Source organism: Schistocerca serialis, chromosome 9 (genome assembly GCF_023864345.2).
Source record: "Schistocerca serialis cubense isolate TAMUIC-IGC-003099 chromosome 9, iqSchSeri2.2, whole genome shotgun sequence".
NCBI lineage: Eukaryota > Metazoa > Arthropoda > Insecta > Orthoptera > Acrididae > Schistocerca > Schistocerca serialis.
The window spans coordinates 331057834-331081380 of NC_064646.1; the positions used below are offsets into that span (position 1 = coordinate 331057834).

Sequence of the window (23547 nt, forward strand, 5' to 3'; positions counted from 1 at the left end):
CACTATGTTCTATTTTGAATCAGTAGGTCACTTCATGTGAATATGTGGAACATTTGTAAAATGGAAAGGACGGTTGCCACACACCCTATATTGGAGATGGTTGAGTTGCAGATGGGGGGAGAGGGGGGGGGGGATCCTGGAAAAGACTGTCAGAAAATGAGCTTTCAGCCAACAAGGCCTTCGTAGAAGATAGAAAACGCACACACACACACACACACACACACACACACACACACACACACACACACACACACACGTGATGACAGTCTCTGGCTGCTGTGGCCTCAGCAGCCAGAGACTGCAGTCATTTGTGTGTGAGTTACAGTTGCATGAGTGTGTGTGTGAGTGTGTGTATGTTCTATCTCTGATGAAGGCCTTCTAGGCCAAAAGCTCATTTTCTAACAGTTTCTTGTTGCGCCTATCTGCGATTCAGCATCTCCATTATATGGTGAGTAGCAACTATTCTTTTTGTAATATTGTTACAGTCCAAATAAAGTAACAAAAATTTGTGGATTTTCCATTGTTGAACACTAGTAAAATTTAATTTCATATTTAGCATCAATAAATTTTCTCTGTTCTTTATGATTTTGTGTTTCACTATATGTATCTTTTCATGCAGAGTGAAGAAGAGGTAGCAAGTTCTCAAGTAACAGTGAATCTAGTGGATGCCAATGACAATGCTCCAGTCTTTCCACAATCATCTTACAGATTAAGAGTTCCAGAAGATGTTTTGCCTGGAATGAAAATAGCTAATATAACAGCAGTGGACAAGGACAGTGGAGAGTTTGGAAAAATAATGTATGCCATTCGTGGCTTTGGATCAGAGGCATTTACCACAGATCCAGTTGGAGGAGGTGTATTTCTTTCCAACACTTCTCAAGGCAAGTCTTTTTGTAATACTTGTATTGTTCAAGTTACAATTTTCAGTATAATCCTGACTGTGTAGTTCATGAAAATTGGGCAAATGTGTACCAGTAGTTCACTGTAAATATTAACACAATTCATGATTCCCATCAACATAATTGTCAACGCAACTTTCACTACAGTGATTAGCATCTGGCCTGTCCTGCTCACTAAACATACTTTAAAGCAGTTAAAAATTAATTACCACCTGTTATCTGTGGTGTAGTATGTTCCATACTTCAAAATGAAAGCTTTAATAATAACTTAAATAATGCAGCTCCATGCTGTAATTCACTAAAATTTGTATGAATATTCAGAGTTTTTGACTTTGTGAAGGATTGTAGTGTGGTCCAATGTTCCAGTAGAAGTCCTTGTGAAATTCCATTAACTTAATTTCACTTTTTCTTAATTTTTAAAGTTTAACAACTTTCTTTCTCCTAAAGATGTACTAGATTGAAACAAATCTGCAAATTAAATTAAAATAAAGTGACACAACATTAAATCTGCTTGTCAGAGGGCATCAGACAGAGAAATGGACACAAATCTGCAACATTCACAAATTTTTGTTACTTTATTTGAGGTTTCTGGAATTTCCAAATGAGATAGGACAGATTTGGAGAAAATGGAACATGCCAAGAGTTAAGCAGGGAAGATGTCAAAGGATATTGTGGCTACCATCTTTGATACTTTCATTATTATTGAATGTAATAGAACTGTCTCTTGTAAACAGTACAAATTAAGAAGCTTTTGAAAACAAATTAAATCAGTAACATGATTTCCTATTTCTACTCTCTGAAGAAACTATAACCTGTCCTAGATGTATCCTGTTTACTCTTAATTCATTTTCATTATGTTTGCAGCTGTGATGCAGTCTGCTTGTTTTTCTTCAGTTCATGCAAGATATGATATGATGTACATAATACATAATGAGACTTTAGTTTTCAAGACTACTAAGAATAATTTACTGGGGCCATAGCATGATCTTAATATCAAAGTTAGAAATGCTTTCTTTGCTCATTCACTGTAAAGTGTTTATGTGCCATAACTGTAGGCTCTTTATTTTCTCTCTGTCTTTGTTTTGCTGACTTTATAATTTTATCTTTAAGCACAGGCAGAGTTATTTAATGTATTGATTGATTCAAATTTGGAAGAAAAACAGTTCCTGCACAGATCCTACAAATACTAATATCTTTTTTCAGGTTTAGATTTTGAAAAACAAAAATCATACTCACTGACATTGGAAGCAGTTGATGGGGGAGGCCGTGTGTCTGCTGTGAACTTGTTTGTAGATGTAGAAGATGTAAATGACAATGCTCCAGTTTTTGAACAGCAGGAATATAGCCGAACTGTAAGGGAAGGAGCAACCAGTTTTGAGCCTCAGTTTTTCATTCACGTGAGTACTATCAATGTGTAAACACTCTGCAGAAATGCCCCCCATATACATATATATTTGTGAGTGTGGAGTTGGCACCTGATAGTAGCTTATATGTGTTCCATTGGATTCAAATGAGGCAAATTTGGTTGCCAAGATATCAACATGAGTTCACTTAAAAAACATATACAGATGAACAAATGATTACAGTTTCAGAAAAACTGGATGATTTGTTCAAGAGAAAGAGCATCACAAGTTAAGCAAGTCAATAATGCACTGGTCCACCTGTAGCCTTGGTGCAGTTATTCAGCTTGGCAATGAATGATAAGAGTTGTTGGATACCCATCTGAGGGATATCATACCAAATTCTGTCCAATTGGCATGTTAGATCATCAGAATCTCAAGATTTTCTCTCAAATGTTCTCAGTTGGGAGATATCTGGTGATTGTTATGACCATGGTAGGGTTTGGTAAACATGAGGACAAGCAGTAGAAACTCCTGTGCTGTGCAGGCAGGCATTATCTTGCTGAAATGTAAACCCAGGATGGCCTGCCATAAAGGGCAACAAATCAGGGCTTAGACTATTATCAATGTACCACTGTGGTGTAAGGGTGCTGCTGATGATAGTCAAAGGGGTCATACATATCATGAAAAGAAATGGCATCACAGACCATAGCTCATGGCTGTCAGGCTGTATGGTGGGTGACAGTAATGTTTGGTACTCCACCACTGCCCTTGATGGCTCCAAACATATCTTCTGCCTGGAATCTCATTGACAGGAGTAGAATTGTTGTCAGTGATGAGTCCCAATTTGAACTGAGCCCCAATGACCACCAAGGACTTGTCCAAAGGTGCACCAGACAGTGGTGGGATTCCAGCCTGATCATTGCCCGCCATACTCCCAACAACATGGAGTGTGTCTGGGGTGCCATTTCATTTTATAGCAGAAGCCCTTTGGTTTACAGCACAGCAGTACATCAACAATACTTTATGCCCTGTTTTGTTGCACTTCACGGCAAGCCATTGTGGGTTCACATTTCAGTAAGATAACACCCACCCATACACGGCAAAAGAATCGCTCCCCAATTGAGAAGGTTTGGAGAATTATGGGCAGGATCCTCCAACCTCATCAAGATTTTGACTATCCAACATGCCAGAGGGGCAGACTTTGGCAGGAAATCCCTCAGGAGAACATCCAAAAACTCAATCAATGAATTCCAAGCCAAATAACAACTTGCATAAAGCCCGGAAGTGGACCAATGCGTTATTGGCTTGCTCAATTTATGAGGCTCTTTCTCTAGAACAAACCGCTCAATTTTTCTTAAATAGTAATCAATTGTTTTTCTGTACGTACATCACATCTACGATTTCTGTTCCATTTGAATAATTCCTTCATCGTGCGTATTTTTTTCGTCTTAGAGTGTGGTACCACAGGTCTCTTGGAAGGCCAGGTGATTGTCCCCAAAGCACAACTCTGTCACAGACAGGTTGTATCTGTGGCATGCTGAATGTTTTGAGTAACTGTTCTCTGGATGATGGTACATTCAGGAGTGAACGTCAATGTAATGTAACAAGAAATGTGATTCGTGCAGCTAGGTGACATATTTCCATTGAGCCATGGCACTCTTGATGATGCTTTATCCACTGCAATCAGAACTGATTATGTCATTGGGTTAGCATTGTAACGCACATGGCTCATCTGCTGTGGAGCCCCATGTTCAGCAATGTGTGCTGAATGATGTACTCTGAAGTACTTGTAGCTGCACCAGCATTGTATTCTGTCATTGGATTTGCCAGAGACTGCCGCCTGTCCAGCTTTACAGAGTGAGTAAGTGCCTGAGCTCCATATTCTGTATGATGAGATGTGGAAGTCCAACATTTGTCATCTATTCAGGGTTTCACTCTCCTAGTAGCACATGAACAGCTGACCAACTTTGTTATTTAAGAGGTGCTTGTTCCCGGACGCTGGGCATAACAACCTGTTCTTTGTCAAATTAGCTTATGTCAGCAGATTTCCCAATTTGCAGTCTATATCATTGCTAGAATAATTCCCCCTTCATCTCTACCCCACAAATGTACTTAACTGCAGTGCCACCAAGCAGGATTCACTCTCACAGTGGGCACTGGTCATAAAGTTTTGTCTCATCAGTGTAATGTTTTCCTTTACGTATATTGTCAACTTATTTTTGAGATGTAGATAATGATACCCTTAATGATACATTTTTTTAATGGTAACAATGGGTATCATGAGCCACTATTGGTGAACAGGGGGAGGGGGGGGGGGGGCGAGAGATGACACACAGTAGATAGGGTACAGACCACAAGACGATGAACTCACACACACATGATGAAACAGTCTTTCACTGGCTCACTTATTGCTTGAGACCTGTTCTGGGCCATAACCATAAAGTTTGTGCTGCTGATTTTCCAAGCAGCAAACAACCTGGTGACAGCTCATTTCTCTCTCATGTCATCAGCTCCAATACTGCTGTATATGTTAAGTAGCGTTTATGAAACCAAACACTCCAACAAGACATTTCCCCACAGTTGGTGGTACATCAAATGATTCCAGACAAAGTGTTACAGAGACACGTAGTGGAACACTGCAACACTACCAGTCCTTCACTCACAGGAAAGGGTTATCATTACTTTTAAGTCCTTGCTTGTATGAGCAGAACTGCATTTATTGGTGAGACCTAGTAAGTCAAGCATACAGTAGTTACTGCAACTGTGCTTCTGCAATGTTACATTTCGTAATGTGTTCCACATGCCTTAAGACTTTCTTGCAATGCTAGTATGTATTTAATATGGTGAACAGATGGAATGACTGAGCATCATCTTTTGCGGCCACAAGTGAACATTTGTATAAGTATTACCTAACAGGAAAGTTGGAGAGCTGTATTTTAGATGATAAGGGATATCATTACTTACGCAATAGTTGACTTTCTATTGAAATAATTGTGATATGTGTCTGCTTTCAGGCAACTGATGTGGATGGTCCTACTCAAGGCGGAGGAAAAATTTTTTATAGTTTGGTATCACCAAATGCAGAAGGTGTTCTTTTTGTAGAACCAGTGAGTGGAGAAGTGAAACTAAACACTCCAGCTAGGGCTGCAGACACTCAGCTTGGTCAATATGAATTCACTGTACGAGCTACAGATGCTGGTAAGACACAGTTTCTCTGTAAATGTACATGCTTCATACTTTCTATAATTATTTTTGAAAGAGTGGCATAGGTTCTAGTGAATGTATGTTCATTATAAAGTGTCTCACATTTTAAAATACGCTGAAAAATATAGAGATGCTGTATGTGCTTCAAAATAACATCATAGTTTCTTTGAACACTCTGAAAGACTGTGAGGGAAATGAATTAGTAATGTATGTATCACCTTCAATATTGGAAATCCCAGGAAGAAAGCAACAGATGTTATTTACTCTCTGAAGCACTCCCCCCCCCCCCCCCCAAACAAACAAACACACACACACACACACACACACACACACACAAAGCAGCAGTGAAGTTTGTGTGTGTGTCATGCCCGCACATTTGCGTTTGCCTGTGTGTAACAGGGGGGAGGGGTGGGGTGGGGGTGGGTGAAGAGGAGAGAATTTACATTAGAAAAAACAGTAGCTTGAAAGCTAGTTAAGGTTCTGGGCTATATTTTGTGTCTTTGTGCCACACATGAGTCAACTATAAGTGAGTGGGTGTGTTCTTCATTTTCGTTTTTTAATCTTTGTTGTACTTTGGCCTTGTTTTCCCATGACCTTTGTCAGGGATGTTAAATACACTGCCGAAAAAAAAGTTAATATACCTGGAAAAATGATGTCAATTTTGATCCAGCGACAGCATATGCCATCTGGGAGGCAGTAGATGTACTGATAATGATTTCAATGTCATCTGCCAACAGATAGTGTGATGACATAGCTACCATAGTGCCAACTGTGCCTACCTTTTAATAGAAAATGCTCACAGCCAGAAGGCTCAGTGTGGTGCAAATGTGTGAAGCTAGCAGGCAATCATGCCCCGCAGACCCACTCGTGCTTTTTGCAGCCCATACAGAAAGTCTGAAGGGGTCAAATTGTGCCCTTATGAGTGACAGATGGTCCTTCCAGAGAATTGACACACAAGTTAGATGTGCTGCATCAGTTGTGCAATGTTGCTAGTATCAGTGGTCACATCAACGTTTTCACACCTATAGAGGAGATTCTGGCTGTCCATACAGCAAAAATGCCCAACAGGATCATTGTATTGCAAGGGCACCAGTGACAGATCATACAGCTACCATAACAGAACAGCTTTTGAGCCCAGATGTGTCAATGCTAACTGTTGTGAACTGGTTATGAGTAGTGTGACTATCAGCACACACACTTCTAGCCTGTCTTCCAGTCATGCCACAGCATCTATGTGCATGGCTTGACTGGAGCCATTGGAGGATCCCTTGGAAGATGGAATGGTGCCCTGTGGCCTTCAGTGATTAAAGCTGATTCTGCCCACCCGCAAATTATGATCATTTTCACACTCAATGCAGACCTTGTGAGTGCTGTCTGGTAAAGTGCATTCATCCAAGACACATTGCCCCCACCCCAGGCTTTAAGTCCTGGGGTCTAATAAACTACAATCTCATTCACCTTTGGCGTTTCTCAAGGGAAGGCTAACTAGCACTCGGTACATGCCGAATGTATTTAGGCCCATTCTTTTGTTGTTCTTGCAGCAGGAAGGTGATGTATTGTTCCAACAGGGTAATACTCATCCATACACCTCCCATGGAATGCAATATGCTCTGCAAGATGTGGAGCAACTTCCCAGACCAGCACAAACTTCAAACTTGTCTCCAGTTGAGCATGTGTGGGGTTTGATGGGATGAGAAGTGACTTGTATGGCTCATCAGCCAACAACTCTTACAGAATTACCTGAAAAGGTCAAGCAGGCATGGCATAACATATCTCAGGTTGGTATTCACCATCTGTATGATTGACTAGATGCCAGAATCAGTGCCTGCATTGCCACCCGAGGAGGCTACACTACTTACTAATGTGGGTGTTTCAGCTTGATCTGATACCTGGTACCTCAAAATCATTCATGCTATTGCACTGTCATTGTAGTCATTTCATGTAATCCACATGCAATGTTGCAACAATAAATCTTGGGCTAATTGGAAGCCTCTTAAAGGGTGTACAAATTTTTTTCTGGCAGTGTGTTTTCCAAGCAGCTGGTCAGTTAATTAGTGAAGGACTAAATGGGTCTGACTCAAGATCATTGTATTTTGAAGGAAATTGAGGTAGAGACATAGAATAGAAGCCAGTCCAAATCATGAAGTCCCCAACTTCACTGTCAGTGCAGATTTTATACTTATGTTTTACTAATTTTGTGCTAATATTCCAGTCCATGAATACTTCTTGGCTACTCCTGGTATCACAGTCTACAGTCTGCTCAGGCCACACTGTGGTACTGCTGTATGTATGAGCCTGGGCTAGAGAGCAATTATGGTAATAAGACCATTTGATATAAATTTTCTATGGTAATCTATCTTGCTCAAGAACAACTATAGCTTCTTAAAATCATTTAGCACAGGGATATTATTAATCTCCTCTACATGTGTTGACATGCGTTTGAGACCATTTCTGTTCAGTACATGGATGAGATATTGAATACTTTCTCAGGAAGAAGTACCCTTACTTAAATTGTATTTGAGCCCACTAACTGTAAGGCTGTTAAACATCTGTTACAAATTATTGTGTGCAGTTTTCCACCACTGCAGGAGCTGCTACTTGAAACATAAGTTTTGTATCTTCTACAGTCTTCCCACCACCTGTCTGTCACTACTCTGGCCAAGTCTTCTAAAAAAATGGCTCTGAGCACTATGGGACTTAACTACTGTGGTCATCAGTCCCCTAGAACTTAGAACTACTTAAACCTAACTAACCTAAGGACATCACACACATCCATGCCCGAGGCAGGATTCGAACCTGTGACCGTAGCAGTCGCGCGGTTTCGGACTGCGCGCCTAGAACCGCTAGACCACCGCGGCCGGCGCCAAGTCTTCTCTTCACTTGTGTTACACTGGCCAGATGTTACTATTGTCACAACATCTGGTGTCTCTAAACTATGTGACTGAGTTCCAATTTAACTGCTTCCTTCACAACAAAAGGCAAGGGTGTAGCCTGGCAGAAATGAGGGGAATTATTATGTGTTAATGATATGTGCACTTCAAAGTTTTGTGCTCAACCCAGATTAGATTCAAATAAATGCATAAGTCATTATATGATATCATGTTATATATTACTACTAGCTGAGAAACTCAGCATTGACCAGTTACTGATTTTGAAATTCTCTGTTAGAAACGGAAATAAAAAGTGAACTGTCTTCATTGTGTAATATTCAAAAAATTTCACTTCTGTGTACTCATCAAAACATCTTTGAAATTATGAAACAGTCATACAAAAGAAATATGCGTAATGTTGTAAACGTCTCTATAGCAATGCCTCTTCATAGCTCTATAGATGGCTGTTGTTTTTGCTAGGTGTCAGAAAGATTGCCTAAAGGTGATCCAATTGTAGGAGTGTCTTAGTAGTAAAGAATAAAAGTATTAAAACTTCATGCATGATGCAGCAGTATTTCATGCATCTAATTGTTTATGGCAGCATATCTTTTGAACTATGATAGGTAGATGGTTGTTACGCCAACAGTGATTGTTGCCTGTCAGTAAGGGATATGTATACCACATTTGGTTCCTATTGGTCCAGTGGTTTAGGAGGTGACATGTTTAACATACACACAGACACACACACACACACACACACACACACACACACACACACACACACACACGTCTATTTTTATATTATGTAACAATATTCAATACTATGAAAAGGCAAGTTGCTACTCACCATATAGCTGAGATGCTGAGTTGCAGAAAGGCACAACAAAAAGACTGCCGCAATATAAGCTCTCAGCCATCAAGGCCTTTGTCAAAAATAGACAACATACACATACACATACACCCACACATGCAAACATATCTCCACCGAGCGAGGTGGCGCAGTGGTTACACACTGGACTCGCATTCGGGAGGACGACGGTTCAATCCCGTCTCCAGCCATCCTGATTTAGGTTTTCCGTGATTTCCCTAAATCGTTTCAGGCAAATGCCAGGATGGTTCCTTTGAAAGGACACAGCCGATTTACTTCCCAATCCTTCCCTAACCCGAGCTTGCACCCCGTCCCTAATGACCTCATTGTCGACGGGACGTTAAACACTAACCACCACCACCACCACCACCACCACCACCACCACCACCAAACATATCTCACTCTCATAGCTGAAGCCACACTGGCCACTGGTGTGTGTGTGTGTGTGTGTGTGTGTGTGTGTGTGTCTCTGTCTGTCTGTCTGTGGTCTACTTTCGACAAAGGCCTTGATGGGTGAAAGCTTATATTGTGACAGTCTTTTCGGTGTGCCTATCTGTGACTCAGTGTCTCCACTATATGGTGAGTAGCAACTTTCCTTTTTATAATATTTATTACATGTGCAGATTATATGTTATATATCAGTACATATTGGCATGTTAATTGAATCTCGTATTTGGAATCCAAAATCAGCAAAGGCATCCAGACCAAAAATTTTGTTTGTTAATGGTGGCAACACTACAAAAAATCTTATAGATCTACAAACATATTTCTTGGTAATATTGATTGATACATGGCCTTTCAAAGCATAAAGCAATAGGCTAATTAATGTGTGTTTCCGGATGACATTTAATTGGTTCTGGAGCTGGTGTGGCATTATGTTCCACCAGCAATATTTAGGGGTACTGAAGCTCTGGTATCCAGTTGAGACCACATCTGTGTTGCTGATGGACAGTGACATCATAAATATGAGTGGAATTTTTTAGAATCAATTGATGGCTTCTGTCTGGTCCTATGACTACCAGACATTACATCTTTAGCCTATGGATTAAAGCTGGCACAGTGCTGACCAACATACTGTCTTTGACCTCCAACTTTGTCTGACCATATACCTTACACTTCGCCCCCCCTCCTCCTTCTGCACCCCATCCTTTTCATCTTATGTCTCCTCCCCTTCACAGCAAATGGACTCCTTTCCTGAACCTATCCCTCTTTCCTCGCTGTTGAAGGAACCAGTAGTTCTGAAAGTTAGGATTAATTTCTCCATTTTAGAATGTATCTATAAGCAGTACTTACCTCTGCCTTTGAATGTAATTTTATAGTTTTCATAAGTGAATTTTTTTCTTTTGAAATGAATTGTGGTAAAAATGTCTTATGCAAGGCAGCTGTAAATTTTATTAGATGCTTAAATGGGAGGATGAAATGTCCCTGTGATGTATTGCTATGAAAAGTGGTATGACAACATTCATGTAATGCATATTGTCCACAGATGAATTGATAAAAAGCTAAAAATTATTACATCAAAAGTAATTGAGCTTTGATCTTGTTTGAAGCTGTAAGTATGTGTTAGGTGTGTGCATTCAGCTCAAGACCCACTGGTTGAGATGTAATGGCCTTGTATTTTGAAGGACTAATCTTCCGACTGGTCTTGCATGTTGACTTTGTTTTGGCATGCTACACAAGGCAGTTCACGAAAGTAGTGACGGTTCTATTACCAGATTTGTAGCAAATTTATTTTTACAGCCTTATATAACTGATCTAAAGCTCTGTTTGATGACAGTGAAATGTTAAATAGCAAACAATTTAGGAATAAAGGAGGCAACTAATTGAATAGATTGAATAGTAGAAGTGCTGACTCATCGATGGGAACACAAGAAATAATGATAATTTTCCTAGCTTTTGGATGAATCCTTTCATAAGCTGTTAGAGAACACACACACACACACACACACACACACACACACACACACACACACAGAACTACATTGTGCTGGCTGAATACACAATGTTGAGACTGCAGATTGACAGGTTGGGTTGAGAGGTTGTATGTTGTGAGGTGAGTAGAGAAAGAAGTGGGAGTGGAAGAGAGAGAGGGTTCAGGAACAGTGGCTGATGGCTTAGGGGTGCAGGATAGGTAACTGAGAGGGAGGAAGGGCGGCAGGTGCAAGGGATAGGAATGTGACACATGGGCCCTGGAGCTGCTCAGTTTGTGTAATGCACGATGGTGATGAAATAGAGGAATGAATTGAGGGGAGTGCAGGACAGAGGAAGAGGAAACTGTTAGGTATAGGGTGTGCTATCCTGCTGCAGTGTGCCCTCTACCCAACAGTTCCCCCTTCCTCTGCCCTGCACCCCTCCACATCACCAACACATGCAAATGTATGTGTACTCTAGCCTATTAAATGATTCATCCAAAACCTAGCAAACTTTTCTATCTTTTTAATGTTCCTGTCAGGATCAAGTGCTTCTCTTAATCCTTGAGTTGTCTTCCTTATTACTAAATTACTTACGTTCTGCTGAAACTTTCCTGCCCATATTTAAATGATAAACTGTAACAGACAAACCCAATAAGAATACTTGCACATCTCTTAACTTGCCTTTAAAGGAAAAGAAATAATAAGTGCAGATGATTTATGGGAAGAGTTTAATAGGTATCACCCTTGTTTTTCTGTTTTGTTTACAAAAAAATATGCAAGAAAAGACTATTTTATAGTTTCTGTATTTGATATAATTTGAGTTTTGTGACACATGTAGCATATCTAAATATGAAAGTGGGCTATTTTTAGGTTCCTTGTTGAATATCTTAAAATTTTAAGTCTAATTTTCTTGGGAAAAAATTCTTTTGGCACTTCATCCTCGGGTCGGAAGTATTTATCCTTTGTTTTTAGACTTCACCAATATTTTCTTCGCCCTTTCCCAAGGATATAACAAATTGTTTTGAAAACAAGAATAGTTTTATGTACTTTTATATGTCTATGGCAGTACTAATAATATTGCATCCTGAAGTCATGTAATGGCCAGAAATTCTGTAGCATTACTATATAGTTTTCCCAAGTGAATTTGAGTATTGAAACATTTAATTATGTAGTTTAATCGGTATATGTTATAAAAGTAATTGTACAATGTGCTGCCACTAAAACTCAGAAATGAGCCCCATAGGATCAAGGGAGTAATATGGTGTGGTAGTCCTCCAACCCTCATCCATGAATAAGATTTCCGTTTTTACCTGAAGGTGTGCTTTTGAAGATATAAGGGCTTGGAAGTTTTACCCTCTAGAAATATCTAGAATATTCCAGAACATTGAAGTATATTTTCAGAACATTCCAGATCATTCCACAACTTTCCAGAATTTTTTGTGATACAATCTTAGAATAAGACTTCAAACTCAAGCAACCCATAAAAATACCACCCTACGAGAAGTGCAGACAAGAACAAGTACACAGTAAAACTTAATAAATGAAGCTTTAAACTATGACCCAACAAAATAATATAACAAACACAAACACATCATAATTAGAAAAATGCATAACATCTGCCCATTTTGAAATGCGAGAAAATTTGGTAGAGAAACACCAGGATTCTGTTGAATTTACATTTCAGTTTCAGAAAATCCTGGACAATGCAATCATATTCTGACCATCCCCACCCTCTTGTTGCCCAGTGTTGAACTTAGTGTTGTTTGGAGCAAGTTAGTAATTTGGGCAGCTGGTCACATTTTCACAGCACCTGCCACACTGAGATAGTAACACTCTGCAGCTAGTGACAGGGAGAGTCGAATTTCGATAACCAGTTATGTTAATAATAAAAATATCATCTTTTCTGTTGCTCTTTGATGTTGTATGTTGATGCCTTGTTGTTCTTTTCCTTTCTGTGGTTCATCTTTCTATAATTGTCTAGAGGATGATTGGGTTACTATGTCAATAACAACATGAAATCTGGTGGACCTTCTGCAGAATTACACACATATTTTCAGTCATTTACTTCACAATACAAATCAGTAAAACACAAATAACTCATTCTCCATACTCACATTTCAAACTCGTACAAACAACTGCTCAAAAAAAGACGGAGGGGGGACACACAAAGAAACAGAAAACAAATATTTTTCTCTAACAACATGTAGCAAAGAAATTACTATAATACATCGATCTATTTATGCAAAATAATCTTTGGCACACATATTTTATAAATAAAATACAATTAACTGTCTATCTTTTTTGAGAAGACTATAATCATCATCATAATTATATTAAGTATTTACAAACATTGACATTTAAACATTTTCACATAGCTTAGTAGTAGTAGATTTTTGGTTTTTGACTTCTCTGCTGTATCATTCACTTCATATGATCCAAGATCGGGTAATACATTTATCTCTCTATATCCAGTTCTTTTACAATGGTCATAAGCATGTGAAAAAAAGCAGTGACATGGCTGTACTTCAAATTTCCAAAGACAGTGAACAAGAAAACAGAAACAACGAGATCCTCATGTACCAATTGGAAAGGAACATAAAGATTAACGAAGCAGTGTGCCGGATTTTCAGTTTTCCCATACAAAAATGCAAACTATCCGTGGAACATCTAGCAGTACATTTGGAGAATGGGCAGAGAGTTCACTTCGTGATCACCAGAAAAATTGCAAGCAAACCACCTCAGAACACAACATACAGCTTTTTACCAGCTGCGCCAAATGGATCGATTCGCAAAAACATTACTATAAATCAACATCCCTGCCTGTTACATGTCAAACATAACAAGAAAAATCTTTTAACAACAAAAGCAGGAATTCCAGTAGAAGATCATCCAGGGAGCATGAAAAGTGGTGCACTGGGCTGTGTATACACCGTACATCCTAACAATTCTGAATGTTTCTGTCTCCAGATGTTGCTACTCAAAGTACAGGGTCCAAGAAGTTTCACAGATCTCAAGGCTGTTGGCAATTACCTGTGCAAGATGTTCAGAGAAGCATGTCATTGTTTAGAACTACTGGAAAATGACAGCCACTGGGAATTAACACTACAAGAAGCCTCACTCACAGCCTCGGCTGTACATTTGTGAGACTTATTCCCCATAATTGTAACAAAATGTAACCCATTGAAGCCGAAGCAGTTGTGGGACTCCTTCAAAGAGAGTATGAATGTTGACGTACTGTTCTAAATCTAAGAAGCTCATCCTGAACTGACCATCAAATTCAGTGATGACATCTTCAATGAAATGCTCATTTGCCTAGAAGGTAAATGTTTAGGAACAAACAATCATGCCTTAGAACAACTTGGGATGTAAGCACCACAAAAAGATGCTATCAGTGTACTTAACTTCAAAATTACAAAGGAAAAAAGATCAGCATCAACTAACTACTTCTAATACATTGCTCACAACAAACCACTCCTCAGTGACAATCAAAAGCAAATTTACAACTTTATCATGGAACAGATCAATTACAACACACTAGGTGGCAATGGAAAATGATTCTAATAAATCAATTGCTGGTGGAAATACATACTAAACAATAGATCACACCTGCAGTAGCATCATCCAGCATTGCAGCTGCACTTATGGATATTTCCTTGGACGAATGCACAATGGTACATGAAAGAAATCACTCAAAGCTATGGATGGATCATTATAAGGTTTGCGAGGAAACTCTGTAGTGATGGGAGGAACTCTACTCATACCATCAGGAGATTTTTGACAAACACTTCCAGCTATTCCCAAGTCAACACCAGCAGATGAGACCAGTGCACATTCAAATGAAAAACCGCATCTCTTGGCAAGTACAAGCAATGCCATTACACTGCCTTTGACTTAAAATTGTATCTCGGACTATACTACTCAAAAATCTCAACTCACTAAAACTATATAATGGAATAAGGCTTATCATCAAACAGCTATCGAATAACATCATCAAAGCCAAACTTTTCACTGGAAAGTACAAAGGACACATGGTATTTATTCCCAGAATACCACTGATCTCTACTGAACTGCCATTCCAATTTAAAAGACTGCAATTTCCTGTCAAATCTGCCTACAGTTTTACAATTAAAGTGCAAAGATGAACTTTTGAATATTGCTAAATCGACCTCAAAGACTCCTGCTTCTCTCATGGTCAACTGTACATAGTGTGCTCTCAAATAGGAAACTGAATAACTTTGTACTTATACACCCCGGATACCAAAATGAAAAATGTTCTTTATAAATAAGTATTGTAAATAGTTAGAATATGTTTTCAGTGATCTGAATTTTTGTTGTTAATGAATTTTCATTCCATGTGCTGAACTCATCCTTTTTCTAATTCTGGGCTGAGGTCAATGCTGTATGAAGATGTTTACAGATAAGATAGAGATTACATTTTAGCTACTGATTCATGTTTAAGAACATATATAATTAATTTTGAACTTAATAACAAGCATGTTGTCACTGATTATTGCAGTGTGCTTAAAATTAAGAAAAGTGGCATTAGAAAATTCCTTAGTATTTATGATGGTCTGGTATATGGGAAGTATCGAGGAAGGTGGTAGGACATTACTGTTAATGTGTAATAGGCTGTTCCAGGCCACATGCCCACATGGGAGCAGCGGGGGGGACAGTGGGGGAGGAGGGGGGGAGGGGTATGGGCAAGTGTGAGCAGCAGTGAGCAAACACCCGACTTGGCAGTCTTACAGCTGGACAATCGTGATCGTACTCCAGTGGCCGAATGCAGGCAACCAGGGTTGGGCAAGAAGGTTACACACAAGCAGAACAGGCAATTGGATCATCTGTTTGGTAGCCTGCACTACCAGCCCCTGCCTGTGAGCATGCTAAGCAGTGGGTACAGGTGCTCATGTACCATACGGCAGTGTTGGAACAGCCTGATATATAGCATTGATACAGAGGAATCCTAAAGTTCCTTCTACTTCTTTCTATGGCATGTATGTCTAAAATTATTTATCACTTCTATTTGCGAACTGAAATTATATTAATACAACTGTTATCAATCCCTCAACAGGAGATCCCCCAAAGCATAGTGATGTTCACGTAGCAGTGAGAGTGGGAGTGCCTGGGAATCAGCGACCAGTTTTCATTGGCCACCACAATATTGGTGAAAATGCACCCGCCAGCTATGCAGCAGTTGTTAAGGAAAATGCTACGCCAGGCACTCTGGTTTCTAAAGTAACTGCAACTGATCCTGATGGGCAGGACAGCTTATTGAGATATTTTATTGCTGCTGGTGCTAGAGACAACTTTGTTATTGATAACAAGTAAGTATCAGTTGAGGATAACAATTAGTTAGATATGTAATTCACATAATCTACTGTGTTTATTAAATAATTGCTTTGTTAATTTAAAATTAGAAAAGCATATATGTGGAATCCATTGCCACTTTCTTGTTCCTTATACTAATATTTTTACTTATTATTTGTTATACTCATACATACTCTGCATCCAAAGAGCTTTACATCAGCACTGCCCAGGCTGTCTTCTCCCATATGCCTCATTATTTTTAAGATTGCTTGAAGGTAATTTTATATTATTTTAATGGTGTTTAGCTTCTTTTTTATGGTATGTATTGTTGCGTCCTTAATGCAGCAGTATTTTTTATCTGTGTTATGAAAAGGAAAGTTGCTACTCACCATATAGCAGAGAGGCTGAGTCACAGATAGGCACAACGAAAAGAACTGTCACGAATAAGCTTTCAGCCAACAAGACCTTTGTCAAAAATAGGTGACTGACACACATACACACACACACACACACACACACACACAAGTCACAAACACACGGCTGCAGTCTCTGGCAACTGAAGCCACACTGTGAGCAGCAGCAGCAGTGCATGATGGAGTGGCAACTGGATGGTGGAAAGGAGGAGCCTGGGGTGGTGAGGGGGAGGGTATTAGGGTTGGGGTGGGGGACAGTGAAGTGCTGCAGGGGGGTGCACAGGGATGAGGTGGAGAGAGGCTAGGGCAGCTAGGTGCAGTCGGGATGTTAGACGGAGGGCAGAGGAGAAGTAGGGGGGAGGGGGGAGCGGCAGCAGAAAAGGAGAGAAGTAAAAAGACTGGGTGCATGTTTGGAATGAGAGCTGTGTAGTGCTGGCATGAGAACAGAGAAGGCGCCAGATGGGTGAAGACAATGACTAACGGAGGTTAAGGCCAGGAGGGTTATGGGAATGTAGGATAAATTGCAGGGAAATCCCACCTGTGCAATTTCAAATAGCTGGTGTTGATGGGAAGGAACAATATGGCACACTGTCATGAACCTTTCCTTCAGAAGCCTTAGCCCCACAGAAATATCAATCCTTTCCAAAGGCCTCAGCTTCGCTCCACTCCCAAATTCAATCATGCAGGACTTGTTAAAGACCTTCACTCTTTCTCCTGGTCCCTTTTTCGCCACAAACCCTACCAATCAGACTCAATCAAAGACCAATGTTGAATCCTGCCTGACTCAATTCACTCCTCCATCCAACTGTGATCCAACCTCACTGACCCTAAATCACCCCCTGTTAACTTTCCAGAATCTTTTAACATCAAACCTTTCCTCACCCTGACTTCCCAAATTTCTCAACATGCAAACTAACCTTTCATCCACAAAAATAACCACAGTCCACCATCTAAAAACTGATCCTGACCTTATAATCCTACCTGCAGACAAAGGCTCCCCCACTGTTGTTTTGAACCACAGGGATTACCTGGCAGAAGGACTCTACCAGCTGTCAGATACCTCCACCTACAAACCTTGCAACAGTGACCCCATTCCAGAAATCCAGCAGGATCTCCAGTCACTCCTCAAATCCTTAGGCCCATCCCAGAACCTCTCCCCAGAGTCCATCTTTCTGCTCATCCATACCCCTCTCTGCACTCCAGCCTTCTACATGCTTCCTAAACCCAACCACCCACAATCCCCCATTGTGGCTGGTTACTGTGCCTCCACTCAGAGAATCTCTGCTGTCATAGACCAACACCTTGAACCTATTGCCCGGAACCTACCTCCTATATAAAAGATACCAACCTCTTCCTCCACCAACTCTACATAGTTCCTGTCCCTTTAGAGTGTGGTGCCCTGCCTGTCACTATTGCTGCCTCCTCCATTTACACTAACATCCCTAATGCCCACGGCCTTACCACTATTGAATACTATCTTTCCCAACACCTGACAGATTCCAAACCAACATCCTCCCTCCTAATCGCCATGACCAACTATATCCTCACCCACAATTACTTCTCCTTTGAAGGCTTTACCTACAAACAAATCCGGGGTACGGATGTGGGCACCCACATGGCACCATCCTATGCTAACGTATTCATGGGCCATCTAGAGGAATCCTTCCTAAACATCTAGAATCCTAAACCCCTCCCCTGGCTCAGATCCATTAATGACATCTTTATGATCTTGATCAAGGGTGAGGACACCCTGTCCACATGCCTGCAGAACCTCAACAGCTTCTCCCCCATTTGCTTCACCTGATCCTGCTCAACCCAACAAGCCACCTTCCTAGATGTTGACCTCAACCTCAAAGATGGCTATATCAGTACTTTTGTTCATATCAGACCTACTAACCACCAGAAATACCTCCACTTCGACAACTGCCACCTGTTCCATATGTAGAAGGCCAGCCTAGCCACCTGTGGGCATCACATCAGCAGCGACGAGCGGTCCCACTCAAAATATACCAAGGGTCTCACTGAAACCTTCACAGACCATAATTATCCTCCCAGCCTTGTACAAAAACAAATATCCCCATGCCTTATCTCTCCAGTCTCCCACCTTCTCCCAAAGTCTCAACGTCTGGCAACAGAGGAGCATTCCCCCGTAACTCAGTGCCACCCAGGACTGGAGCAACTGAATTACATTCTTTGCCAGGGTTTGAACTACCTGTCATTGTGCCCTGAGATGAGGAAGGTCCTGTCCACTGTCCTTTCCTCACTTCCCACTGTGCTATTCCATCGTCCACTGAACGTACACAATATACTCGTCCATCCCTACACCCCTGCTCCCAACACCTTACCTCAGGGCTCATATCCCTGTAATAGACTTAGATGCAAGACCTGTCCCATACATCCTGCCACCACAACCTACTCCAGTCCAGTCACAGACAGCATCTATCCCATCAAAGGCAGGGCTACTAGTGAAACCAGTCATGTGATCTAGAAGTTAAGCTGTAACCACTGTGCTGCATTCTTTGTGGTCATGATACAAGTTGTCTGTCCACATGAATGGCCAAAAAACAAGTGGACCATACTGTTACTGAGCATGCTGCCCAACATGACATCATTCATTTCAATCACTGCTCCACGGCTTGTGCCATATGGATCCTTCCCACCAACACTAGCTCTTCTGAATTGTGCAGGCAGGAACACTCCCTGCAATACATCCTGCATTCCTGTAACTCTCCTGGCCTCAACCTTCATTAGTCATTGTCCCCACCCATCCAGCCCCTTCCCTGTTCCAATTCAAGCACTATACAGCCCTGATTCCACCGATGCACTCAACCTTTTTACTTCTCTCCTTTTCCTCTACTGCCCATTTACTCTTCTCCCCTGCCCTCCGTCTATCCTCCTGACTGCACCTAGCTGCCTTACCCTCTCTCCACCTCATCTCTGCGTATTCCCCAGCAGCACTTCACTGTCCCCTCCCCCACCCCTACCCTACTATCCCTCCACCTCCCCATCCCAACCCCCTCCTTACCCCCACCCAGTTGCCACTCTCATCATGCACTACTGCTGCTCACAGTGTGGCTTCAGCTGCCAGAGAGTACAGTCATGTCTGTGTGAGTTGCATTTGTACAAGTGTGTGTGTGTGTGTGTTGTCTATTTTTGACAAAGGCCTTGTTGACACAAAGCTTATTTGTGACAATGTTGTTGTTGTGCCCATCTTCGACTGAGCATCTCTGCTATATGGTGAGTAGCAACTTTCCTTTTCATAATATTGTTACATTTCATCCTGGATTTTCCATTGTTTCATTAGTTTTTTTTATCTGAATTACTGTATGCCTTTCTACCACAAACATTCCTTGCCGTAGTTGGCAAAATACATCTCTAACTCTGTACCAACCTTTCATATTCTTCTCAGATCACAGGCTCTTAGTTTCTTCAGTATGTAGCAAACTGTGATGAATTTCTTTTCTTTTTAACTGATTATATGCCACATTGAACATCTGTAGCAAATGAAAACTGTGTGCTGCCACAGGACCGCTACCTTGACACATGTCTTTCATCATTCTGATGGTATCATTCCAGTACCTCTCAAGGACAAACTCAAAGCAATATCATGCCATTATTTCTTTAACAGACACTTATGTATGTTTAAATTTTCATGTCAGAAGTAATATTTGTGAGCTTAGTAAAAGATATTGAGTATGGATGTTGTCTTCATCTATGATACATATGCTTTGTATGTTGCATCTGCTCTTTGCATCTTGTCAGTTGGTTAGCCTTTAATACAGTATGGAAGTATCTGCACACAGTTCTCAGAATAATTAGTGCAGAAATGCTCATTGATTTTGTTTTTTGTTGTGTAATTTAAATGACGTTTGTCACTGATGTAGTTAAGGAGATGACTGAGAAATCTATATGTAAAAAAGCTATTCTGTTATGGAATAGTGAAGTCTAAATAGGTCTTCTTCGTATCACTATTTACCAACACCCTCCCCCCCCCCCCCCCCACCCTCCCCCACCCGTCCCACTGCTTTCTGACTCTCTCTCATGCACACACACACACACACACACACACACACACACACACACACACACACACACACACACACATGTGCACACATGCACTGCAACCAGTTCAAAGAAACATTGAGTTTTTAGTTTTAGAAATACAAATACCACATTTATTGACTTGAAAAATAAACCTAAGAAAATCTGTTCTTGTTCCGATTAAGTCTAAAATGAAATATTATTTCTGTACTTAAGTGTGTTACACTGTTACTTATTTCAACCAAAAATATCAGGTTCTGAATGTAGATGATAGTTAACTGAAAACATTCCACTGTTATATTTAAATTTTAGAACTTGCTGATTCCGACAACAACCAGTGCTTCAGGACCAAATGATTAACAAGCAGCAGACTTTGCTTAGGATTGCTGTATTACCGGTTTCCATCTCGTACACGTCTTAACAGATGCATTTTTCTCATGGGACACATTCCTACTCAAATTATTCCATGAAAACATCCTATATATAACTGTTAGGTGCCTCCATTATCAAATAAGCCTGCCACCAAGTTCAGTGACTTTGCTAGAATCTTGCTTATCAATGCATTCTTCTCAGTCTAACAGCTGCCTCACAAATAGCCTTTAAACCAGCTGCGTGTTTTTCATTTTGATGATGGTGCTCAGTTATATATGTATGTAGGTAGTGACTTTCTTCAAGTTTTGTATTTTAAGTTCCATTTTTATTACTGATTTGTCTAACTAAGCTTCTTTCTCATCTGTTTCCAACAGAACTGGAGAGATTACCGTATCCCCAGAAGCTCATCTAGATCTGGATTCAGGAATAGACCATTTTGATGTGGTTGTTCATGCTGTGGACTCTGGAAGTCCAGTGCGTGAGACGGCTACAGCTACTGTTGCCATTAATGTAACCGATGTTAACAATAAGCCTCCTGCATTTCTGGATTCTGATTCATCTTACATCCAGTATATTTCAGAAAGGGCACCAGTTGGTGAGTGAATGCAGATACAGCTTTTTAAAGGAAAACACGTTGCTCAGTGTTGTTGATGGTGCAGACTTTTCTCTTAGTATTCTTTATTTATTTATTCTCAGTTGCCATTTTTAGTCATTGTGTATAACATTATCAGTTTAAAAAATTGACAATGAGTTGACAACTTTTTAAAACATTTCTATTTTATCATATTGAATGTAAAAAGTAGTAAATAAAATTGCTCCCTTCTTCTTGCACATTTACTTTATGACCTAGAGACCCTGTCCATGATTATGACCACCATTCTGAAATCCACAGTGACATATTTATTTATATTAAACCCAGTACTTATCAGCATTACACTCCATGACAAGTAGGTCTGCTGTGTAGTTCTCAGCAATTACATTAAGAATTCCTCCTGATTTTTTGGCAGAAATCTTCTCCGAATATAAATTGTGTAGGGCATTTTCATCTTTCCTCTTGCACTGTGAGCAATACCTTGTAATGCCATTGGAGTTCATTGTTGTTGATAACTATGCAGATCAGTTAACTCATGTATCACATGTACTGTGTGACTGGTTAAAGGTGACTGTAATCACATAAGCTCTTCTACACTAATCTTCTGCTAGTTACTCAACCTTATTAGTGTCCACAACAGACTGTGCGACATTGTGGAGGCTTGTAGGTCATCTGTTATATCAAAAACTGTTGTATGTATTCAGAGCACATTATTAAAGCATGACAGGAAGGACTGTGAGTGAAAACATTCATGTGGTGTATCATGTCATGAGCATATAATGAAATGTTAGACATACACAAGAAATCATCACATAAATGACTTGGCATTGAATAATTGCACAGGTGCTTATCAGTACATTGTTGTGAAATATTCACTCCCACATTTTTTTGGGACCACTGCCATTATCACTTGCAATCTTCTGACCAATATTTAATAAAACAGAAGAAAGGGTCTATGAATCTACTGACACATGATAATCACCCCTTTCTTGTTACACTGAATTTAATAAGTCAACATGTATGAGGTCTGTTCAACAAATTTCAGAACTTTGTCCACAAAATTTTTCTCTGCTTACCTTTTACTTATTGTGCATGTTCTCCTTCGAAATACTCTCCTCCACAATTGATACACCTTTACCAATGCCATGTCCACTTCCAGAAGCAGTCTTGATATGCCTCTTACTGGATTGTGTGAAGTGCCATCTGTGAATTTTCTTTTATCTCGTCTGCAGATCTTCATCCTGTCAACAGGGTTTTCAACTTTGGAAATATAAAAAATCCATACCAGCCAGGTCTGGAGAGTATGGCAGATGAGCCAGCCCAGTGATTTTGTTTTTTGTGCAGTAGTCACACACCAACAGGAATGAATGTATGGGTGCATTATCATGATGCAAGAGCCAAGAACTACTCTACTAAACTCCATCCAAACAGGCTTTGGAAGGCCCAACAGTACCGACTGACTGCCGTGTCATCCTCAGCCCACAGGTGTCGGTCGATGGGTGTGGATATGGAGGGGCATGTGGTCAGCACACTGCTCTCCTGGCCGTGTCTCAGTTTACGAGACCAGAGCCGCTACTTCTCAATCAAGTAGCTCCTCAGTTTGTCTCACAAGGGCTGAGTGCACCCAGCTTACCAAAAGAACTCAGTAGACCGGATGGTCACCCATTCAAGTGCTAGACCAGCCCAACAGTGCTAAACTTTGGTGATTTGATGGGAATTGGTGTT

The 23547-nt window shown here is 40.5% G+C and overlaps 1 protein-coding gene across 2 annotated transcripts in view; it reads left to right on the plus strand.

Moving 5' to 3' along the window:
- LOC126418750 (cadherin-23) overlaps positions 1 to 23547 on the plus strand; it is a 392502-nt gene that overhangs the window by 267595 nt on the left and 101360 nt on the right. For both annotated transcript variants that reach the window (XM_050085675.1, XM_050085676.1), the window contains exons 9-13: positions 620 to 881; positions 2103 to 2296; positions 5257 to 5440; positions 16169 to 16421; positions 21605 to 21825. In XM_050085675.1, coding sequence (XP_049941632.1) covers positions 620 to 881; positions 2103 to 2296; positions 5257 to 5440; positions 16169 to 16421; positions 21605 to 21825 — 1114 coding nt within the window. The remainder of the gene's footprint in view (positions 1 to 619; positions 882 to 2102; positions 2297 to 5256; positions 5441 to 16168; positions 16422 to 21604; positions 21826 to 23547) is intronic.